Source organism: Nicotiana attenuata, unplaced genomic scaffold, assembly GCF_001879085.1.
Source record: "Nicotiana attenuata strain UT unplaced genomic scaffold, NIATTr2, whole genome shotgun sequence".
Classification (NCBI taxonomy): domain Eukaryota; kingdom Viridiplantae; phylum Streptophyta; class Magnoliopsida; order Solanales; family Solanaceae; genus Nicotiana; species Nicotiana attenuata.
In genome coordinates, this window is record NW_017674117.1 from 75,625 (window position 1) to 86,028 (window position 10,404).

The window sequence follows — 10,404 nt, forward strand, 5'->3', positions numbered from 1 at the left end:
TCAGTTGCAATTCTTGTTCAAAACCAGTCCAAATTTCTATTAAATGACTTCAAATTTTATATACAACCTCCTTATACTGTTTCTAACAAGCCTAAATAACACCCACTCCAAATTTCTCACAAAATCATATTCGAAATTTGAATCCACATATTTAAGCTTGTTAAAAATCTAATTTTCACCATCCAAATGGATTTGGTTTGTTGAACTAATATTTGAGTCACAGTTACTGATTCAAAAATTAACTTAAAAGCTTGAATAATCTTTTTTAAAAATTAAATAGTAATTTCGAGAACCTATTGGAGTTGAATATTGAGTATTAGCCTATTATTTTTGGATTAGTTGGTTGTAAATTAAAATAAGGGCTATAAAATTGAAAAGTAGGGAGCCCAGTTGTTCTTATGTAAAAATTTTCCTATATATATATATATATATATATATATTTGTAGACTATTATTTTTGGGAGTGGCTAAGAATCTACATTTCTCATAGAAAATTTGAGTCAAGTGAGGAATTCAAGAAATATTTGTAACTTTCGCAATTTATATGATGATCTGCTAACGTCCATGAAATGCAATCATTTTGCATGGTTTAATCTCTAATCTGTACAGATTTATTTTTTATTATTTTAAAATGTAAAAATGTCATGAAAATAAATGTGATTTTACAACTCTCCTAATACCCTGTCTCTTTCTTTTTCTTTTTTTCAGAAACTCAATTCCCTTTCTCCTTTTTTTTTTCCCACGTTTTCTAGAAGCTTCCATTTCGAGTTTCTCCACACTTCCTTTTCCCGACCCTCCTCTGTGCCCTACTCACTTTCGTGAAAAAAAATGGTGTAGAGCCTCTTTTACTGACGCGCCATTGATGCCTTTATATCAGAAGGTAAAGTTGGATTTAGTTTTGAGACTATTATGTGATATGCATACTACTCTCTTTGTCCCAATCTTTAATATTGAAGATATATTAAGATATATGAATTGATGTTCTTTCTTAAGAACCGATACGGATTAGAAAAATTATATGAACTGACAAAAATGTGTAGGAAGTAGAGGCGGATCCAAGATTTAAACTCTATGGGTTCAACTTTTAAAGATTTTAGCATTGAACCCATTATATATTTAAAGTTATGGGTTCATATTTACTATTTTTGCAATTTTAATAAATTTTTACACAGAGATTTTTACTCCGCGTCGAAAGTTATGGGTTTAATTGAATCCGTTCCTAACAAACTACATCCGCCCCTGGTAGGAAGTGTTTCTCCACCTATGACTCTATCAATGCGGATTGCTTTATCAGTTGGGACCTCGGGTAAAAACAAAATTGTGTGGTTATTGGCAAAATATTAATTAGAGATATCAAAATTATGTCTGAATTTACACTCACATCACACATGTTAATGCTCCCATAATGTTAGTCTTTATTGCAGAAGTTTTATTTAACATAAATTTTGGCGAAAAGCATTGTATTTCCTCGAAATAAATTTCTTCCTGTGGTTTAGTTTGAAACCAATCAGGTCTTGTCTTTGTAGGTCTTTGAAATTGAAAGGCGAGTAGCATGGGAGTATCAATTATCAGAATGATGGGTCCAGTTCTTTAGGATGCTGACAAGGTAATATTACCAACCCAGGTTTCCTTTCAAATTAAACAGCATTTTCATGTGGTTCGTCAGTAATGCTGTCGAAGATGGAGGTCAATGATTCGACAGACCTCCATTGATGAGCTAGGTCGAGCTTCAGAGAAGATTCTAGAGACAAGAGGAATTGGGGAAAATGAATTGTATATTATCTCATGTTTGTGTAGTGTATATACACGTGTGTCTAAGAGGAAAATGAAAATGTGATTAAGTATGACTACTAATTACAAAAATGCCACTCTAACTAACTCAACTGCATAGCTAACTAACTTAGCTACATGATTAACTAACTCAGCTATACACATATAAATATTACATCAATTATTCTCAATACCCCCTCAAGTTGGAGGTGAGGAACTCACTGCCAACTTGCTGAGAAGATAAGAGTGCTTGACTCCTGCAAGAGCCTTTATTAAGATGTCAGCCAATTGAGCAGAGGTGGAAATATGATGTAGTTCGACTAGCCTATCTTGTATCTTGTCCCGGACAAAATGACAATCCACTTCAATATGCTTTGTCCTCTCATGGAACACAGGATTTCTTGCAATATGAACGGCTGCTTGACTGTCACAAAATACAGTTATAGGATTAGTACACATGGCTGTCAGCTCTTCTAGTAATCTTTTTATCCATACCAGCTCACCAACAACTTTCCTAATTGACCTATACTCTGCCTCAGCAGAGGATAGTGAGACAGTAGTTTGTTTTTTTGACTTCCAACTAATAGGACTATCCTCAAGTAACACAATGTACCCACTCACAGATTTTCTTGAATCAGGACAGGCAGCCCAATTCGAGTCACAGTATGCACTTACAGTATAGCTAGGGTCATTGGACAAGAATATTCCTAAAGTAGGATCTTTTTTCAAGTATCTAAGAACATGTACAGCAGCCTTTAGGTGAGGTTCCCTTGGTGCCTGCATAAATTGGCTCAGATGCTAGGCACTATAAGCTATGTCCAGTCTTGTGTTTGTTAAGAAATTTAGCTTCCCAACTAACTTCCTGTAGTACCCTGGGTCAGACAACAAGGTTCCTTCATCATTTCTCAGTTTGATGGTAAAATCAAGTGGAGAGCTAACATGGGAGTATGTCAAGCAATCATACTCCTTCAGCAGGTCCATAGTGAATTTTGTTTGACAAATCAGTACTCCATCTCCCTTGTACAACATTTCTAGCCCCAAGAAGTAGTGTAACTTTCCAAGATCCTTTATCCTGAATTGATTGTGCAGGAAGGCTTTCAATTCTGTGATTTCCTCCAAGTTGGTACCAGTGAGAATTACATCATCTACATAAACAGCCACAAAGACTGCTGAGTTCCCTGTTTCTTGTAGAACCATGAGTAATCACTAGTTGAATGTTTGAAGCCCCTAGAATGTAAGGATTCTGTCAATTTATCATACCACTGTCTGCTAGCTTGTTTTAGACCATATAGTGACTTCCTAAGTTTGCACACTAGATTCTCATTAGGTACCATTAAACCTTGTGGAACCTCCATGTACACTTCTTCATGTAGATCCCCATGAAAGAAATGCATTATTGATATCTAGTTGGTAGAGATTCCACCCTCTATTCACTGCAATGCTGATTAGTGTTCTGACTGTGGTCATTTTTACCACTGGTGAGAAAGTCTCTATGTAATCAATTCCTGCTTCTTATGTGTATCCCTTCACCACTAATCTTGCTTTGAATCTTTCTACTCTTCCATCTGCCTTGTGTTTGATCTTGTATGCCCATTTGCAGCCTATAACTTTATTTCCTGCAGGTAATTCAACTAGATCCCAAGTATGGTTAGCATATAAAGCTTCAAATTCCCGTGTCATTGCCATTTGCAAAGCAGGATTCATAGATGTCTCCTCATAAGAAGATGGCTCACAATTATGTGAAATGTTTCTAAGTAATTGATGACTCTCAAGTTGTAAGACATTAAATGAGACATGTTGTTTATTCTTGCAGATTGCATTAAAAGATGTGGGAATGGTGTGATGTTCAGATTCTGTGTTTTGATGTTGAAGAGTTGGTAAGGATTACACATAGTGTTTGAGATGTATAGGAGTAGTATGGGTTTTGCCTGATCTTCTGGGATTTGGAGGATTTATTTGAAGGTTGTTAGACTCAATGATTTGAGGGTCAGTGGACTGTGCCTGTGTGGATGGCTGAGAGGCAGGGTTATTGGACCGATTAGGTGTTATTGAACTAGATGGAGAAACTGGTGAACTAGGTGGAGGAATAGGTTCAACAGTATCAGTTATAGGTCCATCGGTGACAGAAATTGATGCATCTTTATCATACATGCCATAATCATTTGACTCCCTAGATGTAGGAAGAAAACAGGATGGATTGGAATTTATTAGATGCAGCACAGAAGGGAAATTAGAATGTACAGGAGAAACTGCAAAAGGAAAGATATTTTCATGGAACACTACATCTCAAGATATGTGTATCCTCTCTGTGGCTAAGTCTAGGACCTTATAACCTTTTGTACCAAAGGGATAACCTACAAATGCATGAGGCCTATCTCTGGTTCAAACTTGTCTCTGTGAGTTTTCTGTGTACAGGGATAGCATAGGCAGCCAAAACTCTTGAGTTGTGAATATTTGGGCCTTCTATTGTATAGAAGTTCATAGGGGCTTTTGTTTAAGAACAGTGGATGGAAGCCTATTTATTATATAGGTAACTGTCAGGATGCACTCTTCCCAGTACTTTATGGGTAGCTTGGACTGGTAAAGAAGGGCTCTTGCTGTTTCAAGTAGGTATTTGTGTTTTCTTTCCACCACACGATTTTATTGTGGTGTGTATGGACAAGTTTTCTGATGTATTATGCCTTTTTCTTGAAAGTATGTCATGGTTTAATTGTTAACAAATTCTAGACCATTGTTCTAGGATGCGAACTCAATCTGGATCGGAGATTATGAGCTGAGCTCTGATACCATGTCGAAGATGGAGGTCAATGATCGACAGACCTCCATTGATGAGCTAGGTTGAGCTTCAGAGAAGATTTTTCTAGAGACAAAAGGAATTGGGGAAAATGAATTGTATATTATCTCATGTCTGAGTAGTGTATATACACGTGTGTCTAAGAGGAAAATGAAAGTGTAACTAAGTGTGACTACTAATTACAAAAAATGCCACTCTAACTAACTCAACTGCATAGCTAACTAACTCAGCTACATGCTTAACAAACTCAACTACACACATATAAATATTACATCAATTATTCTCAACAAATGCAGCAATCATTACTGACCTGAAACCTCAAACCTTTTAATTGATTGCTGATAATTGGACTTCATTTTTCTTCTTGTTTACTGTCATTGTCATTTGTCAACATTAGGGATCCGTTTGGCCATAAATTTTTGCCAAATTGTTTTTTTGCAAATACATGTTTGTTAATAACTTTTATCCATATTTTGATAAATTTCCAAAATCCAAAACTCAAATTCCAAATCTTGACCCAATATAATACTATTACATTTTTTAAAAACTGCCCCAAACTTTTGTATTTTATAGAAGAGCTCACCGTTTATTATTTTGTAACAATGTTGCTTCGTCTTCTCGATCATCTGATAATGTATTATGTAGTTCATTATAAAAATGATAATTTTGTACCAAATTTATTTATGTTCGGGACTATGGTTTGTGATAAGCCATGTTTCATGTTTTTTCAAAAAAAATGTGAAATATGTTTTGAAAACTGATGTCCAAACACATTTTTATCTTCAAACCAAACTTCAACCAAATCAGATTTTTCAAAACAAATTTGGGAATCTATGGCGAAACGCTAGCTAGATATCTTAAATTTCGATGATTTTCATCTGAAAGCTCAACTTGTGAGACACTGGTGCTTAGCTAGGGCTTTGGTCTAGTGGTAAGATTACAGCATGTGATTTGTGTTTTAGGCAAACGATAGGGCTTTGTCTGATAGGGTTGTGTCCTAGACTGCTAGTGGTTATTGTTATGTCCACACTTTTCCTCCACTTTTCATAGTACGAAGCCTGTCTTACGTGTTACTGTTATTGCTTTTCATCTATTTTCTGGTACTTATGATGCTGTTGTTATTTCTGTGGTTTCTGTTGTTGGTACTGATATATTTTCTTTTTCGTCTCCTTGACCTGATGGTCTATCGGAAACAGCCTCTCTACCCCTTGGGTAGGGGTAAGGTCTGCGTACACTCTACCCTCTCCAGACTGCACTTGTGGGATTTTATTGAGTCGTTGTTGTTCTTGCACATGATAGCGCTTCGAATTCTGCTGCAAACAATAGCGTGGTATTTAAATGATGAAGGATAAAAGGGTGGATCCATTATCAATCGAGTTACCGAGTTTTGAACTGTTAGCCACTAGTCCTTGGAAAATTCTCAGTTATAAAGAGAGCGTAATAGTAGAGTGGGTCTATAGATTGTACCCACAGGATAAAAGTCTCTAATGTTAGCTAATGTAATACAGTCAGCTAATTGATATTGTTCTTCTTTATTTGAGTTGGGTTGGGCAGTACCGTGTAGGACACAGTCACTAGCTTGAGATTACAAGCAAATGAGCAAAAACATTTTTTTTTTTGCAGAATATAGAAAGCAAATGGTCTCTATGTACTAAGCATAATGAAAAGTAAAAACATTTTGATGCTCGTCTTAACAAGTCAGCTAACAACTAACAATCTTTTATAGTGGACAAGTATATACAATGTGTAATTCTTCTAATTTATTCATTTCAATAAAAAATAACAAATACAACAACAACCAAATTAAATAAATACAATACAAATTAAAAATTTAATAATTATGCAAGAAAACCAATGCGCGCGCACACACTTAGATGACTTGATTAAGCATCCAATACATCAGAAAATCAAGTTGCTTTAGTTAATGTCTTGATTGCAACATTTGGTGCGCGAAAGAGGGGAGTGATTTCCACGGTGAAAGTGTCATATCTCAAGAAAAACTCCACCAACATTAGTCTGCCCAATAGATGTACCAAGTCTTTTCCTGCACATTGCTTATTATTTGGTGCTGGATTCTCTGTTTCCCTTCCATTAGACCAAAGAACATGTTTGAGCATTTTCTCTCCTTCACCCAAGAATCTATCAGGAACAAACTCATCAGGTTTGTCGAAAATCTTGGGATCCCTACTAGCCATGGGCTGATATCCAACGACGAACTGCCCTTTCTTAATCATGTAAGATGCATCATGGCTCTGGACTATGAAATCTTTTTTAGCTTTACCGTACTGTAATGGCACTGGTGGACGAAGCCTCAACGTTTCATAGACTATGGACTTGACCAAACTCATCTTGTTGATTGCTGATAATGTGACTGCCCCTCCTTCTTCCTTAATAGCTGTCCTGATTTCTTTAGCAAGTCGAGCGTGTAGAGTAGGCCCCGATTCGCCCACAAACCTAATCAGATGAGGAAAGAAAGTGTTCATGTGAGAAATTTATATAGGACTCCATGATTGAGTAGTAGCAGTCGGTGGTTAAGCCTATGATCAACTTTCACAACCGTTAGTTACCATGTTTTCAAGGAACATTTACACGACAGTTATTTTTGTGTTAACTAGGGTAGATGTTTGATCTCTATTAATAAAGAAAGTTACCTGTCCCGGGCTAATAGTTAATGCGTCTTACTTATCCCACACATAAGCAAAGTAACATGTTAAATAGTCCTATATATCATTAAATTAGGATTAGAACTTATATTTTATTTATTACTTGGATCGTATTTTCCATGTATGTAATCAATGATTATAATACACTAGTGCTATATTTGTTATCTAGGGAAGGAATATATATCTCATTCCCCCGGCATATAATCAAATTAGGATCAAGCCTTGTCTTTTATGTAGAGTCCATTACTTACATGGTCACTCAACTATCCCAAATTATCTCCTAAAGTCACTTTACTTTCGTTTGTAACAACAAAGTCACTGAGCTATGCCTATTGCACTTAGAAGGTCACTCAACAAGATTTTCCAAATTTTGGATTGCCAAATACCTATTTTACCCTCTAAATTATAAACATTTATCTTCTTTTTATTTTTTTTAAACTTTTTAATAGTATGATTTTCCCTTTTTAATTTATATTATGGACTTACCTATAGAATAAATAAATATTATTTATAAATTAAAAAAATAGAAAGTATTTAAGCATATATATAATGCCGGAATAACAAAATAATGAGCATAGTAAAAAAAATTAATTAGAATAATTTGTTAGTAATAATAATTTTAGTATTAACAACATAAATTCAAAATTTATTTACACAATTCAGAATGAAAGAAAATAAAGGTTGTAAAATAGATATTCCATACATGTAATATAAAAATAATTAATTAAATAAAGGTATTTTTTTAATATACATTATATATTCTTGAAAATTATGCTCAATTATATTATTATGTTTCTACCAACTTTCCGACGACACAAAGTTATATCACCCGAAATTCATTTTGAATTGTGTAAATAAATTCTTGAATTTTTGTTGTTAATACTAAAATTATTATTACAAACAAATTATTCTAATTAATTCTTTTACTATGATCATTATTTTATTATTCCAGCATTATAGATGCTTAAATACTTTTTATTTTTTTAGTTTATAATTAATAATTATTTATTCTATAGGCAAGTCCATAATACAAATTAAAAAGGGAAAAACATAATATTAAAAAGTTTAAAAAATAAAAAAAGATAATTATTTATAATTTAGAGGGTAAAATAGGTATTTGGCAATCCAAAATTTGAAAAATCTAGTTGAGTGACCTTCTGAATGCAATAGGCATAGTTCAGTGATTTTGTTGTTACAAACGAAAGAAAAGTAACTTTAGAAGATAACTTGAGATAGTTGAGTGACCATTTGAGTAATTAACTCCTTTTATATATAACTAACTACTACCTATTTCTGGATGTAACTAATTAACGTAAGTCCAAATTTCAACACTGACCTGATGAGATGAGGGAAGAATGCATTCAAGCCGGCAAACATATTAATTCCTACGAGAAAAAGTATGTTATGTACAGCTTCCTCTCTTTTGATCCCAAGTCTCTCAGCTTCATCTAATATGGACCCAGCATTCTTGCTAAATGCATCAACAAGCTTGCTGTAATCATTTTTAATGAGACCAAATGGTATCAGGAAATTATGGAAGAGCAAATCTTCTATAAAGCAAGGAAGTTTTCTCGCACTCAATGATGGAATGAGCTGAGGAAAAAGCCATTTGCGAAGATGTTCTGGTCCTTGAGCGCCAAGAACTGTATCAGACGGATTAGTCTGGTCACAAAGCAAGCGAAAAATGAAACCAAACGTCATATTAGGAAGAAGTGCATTGAAATCTGACTTCCCCTGATCAGAAACCTGTTTTTCAAGATTTTGAAAGAGGTGATCAGACACTGAGTTTCTGAAAAGGGGAATGAATAAGTTATGTCGCTTAGCGAATGAAGTAAGAATGTAGTTTTTCAGAGCAGCGTGGTTAGGGTCAGAAGTATCGATAAAAGCAACAGGACGATAACCACCGTAGTACTCTTTACCAGGCTTGAATGTACCACCTAGAGTATCAGTTTTGTCAATGAGAGAGTTATCAAACATATAGACAAAGCTGCTGGCATCTAGAAATGCCACCAATTTGTAGTCATTAGAGGTGAAAGGCCCTGGTGCCATGTTGATTTTGACAACAGTGGATTTGTATTTTTCAGCTTTGCTATGAAACCAAACATCTTCACCTTGTTTGTAAAAGTAATCGTATCGATCTTTAATGGCGCTGATGATAGGGAAACCATAGTCACCTGGGATTTCACGTACTGGAAGATTATTTGATGATACTAAAGAGGAAGACATTTTTGGTGTTTCTGTTTTGTGTATATTGGTTTAGTGAGTTAATGAAGATGCCAGCTGATGTATTTATAAGTACTACGTTAGAAGTAATGTCAAAGGTTTTAGTCTACTTAGTACAACAGCAATTTACAGGCGGCTAAAGAACGTTGAGTTATTCAAGTAAATTGAATTGAGAAGTTTGATTATTCAGAGCAACTAGAACAAAAACAAATACTAGTGCTTTTGTACTACGTAGCCATTTGGGGCTCCAGTTTTGGGTGAAGTTGTTTGATTATCATGAGCTTTTAGATTAGTCGTAAAGCGCCTAACCTTGGATAGATGTTAAGTCCTTGCATTTTTTATTTTCAAATTCTAATTAAAATTAAGTACTATTCCCTCCGTTTCTTTGTACTAATCCTCTATTGACTAGACATGCTCTTAAGAAATTATTTACTATTGAGGATTTATTTTACTAAATTGCCCTTGTTAATAAATATTGAAGTTGTAACTCCTCCAATAAGTTTAGCTAGCGTTTGGACATAGATTTGGTTGAAACTTGAAAAAAGAGTTTTTGAAGTTGTGTTGAAAAATAATTTTTGGAAGTTGAAGTTGTATTTCGACATGCATTTTATTTGGAAAAAACTTGAAGTTTTGTGAGCGGAAGAAAAAAATTCACCAAAAAACTTCCCTAAACCAATTCTTGGGAACTTGAAAAAAAAAATCAATTTTTTTTTAAAATTGATCATGTTCCATAAACAAACAGTATTTTCAAAAATAAAATTAAAAAATATAGCCAAAATCTATAACCAAATGGGTGTTAAGGAAGTTGGATACTTGATACTAAGAATAATATTGAAAGAAAATAATAATTCTTAATTTGCTAAAATGAATAAATAAAAGAAAAAATTATTTTTAGTATACGAGGTCAGTAAAGGGAACGGGGGTATATTATTGTGCTATGAAATTAGCAAATGGA

The 10,404-nt window shown here is 34.2% G+C and overlaps 1 protein-coding gene across 1 annotated transcript; it reads right to left on the reverse strand.

The window, feature by feature from the left end:
• Window positions 1–6,261: 6,261 nt before the first annotated feature.
• Window positions 6,262–9,481, reverse strand: LOC109218033 (9-divinyl ether synthase). Its single transcript, XM_019382349.1, has 2 exons — window positions 8,563–9,481; window positions 6,262–7,017 (listed from the first exon to the last, which is right to left on the reverse strand). Exons 1-2 carry the CDS (start codon window positions 9,450–9,452, stop codon window positions 6,471–6,473), a joined length of 1,437 nt encoding a protein of 478 aa, XP_019237894.1. The 5' UTR covers window positions 9,453–9,481; the 3' UTR covers window positions 6,262–6,470.
• Between the last annotated feature and the right edge of the window lie 923 nt (window positions 9,482–10,404).

Excerpts from the sequence above, each read along its gene's own strand:
- LOC109218033 (XM_019382349.1), bottom strand. The coding sequence starts at position 9,452 with ATGTCTTCCTCTTTAGTATCATCAAATAATCTTCCAGTACGTGAAATC. Across the intron at positions 7,018-8,562 it reads TTCTTCCCTCATCTCATCAG|GTTTGTGGGCGAATCGGGGC; the intron begins GTCAGTGTTGAA and ends TCATCTGATTAG.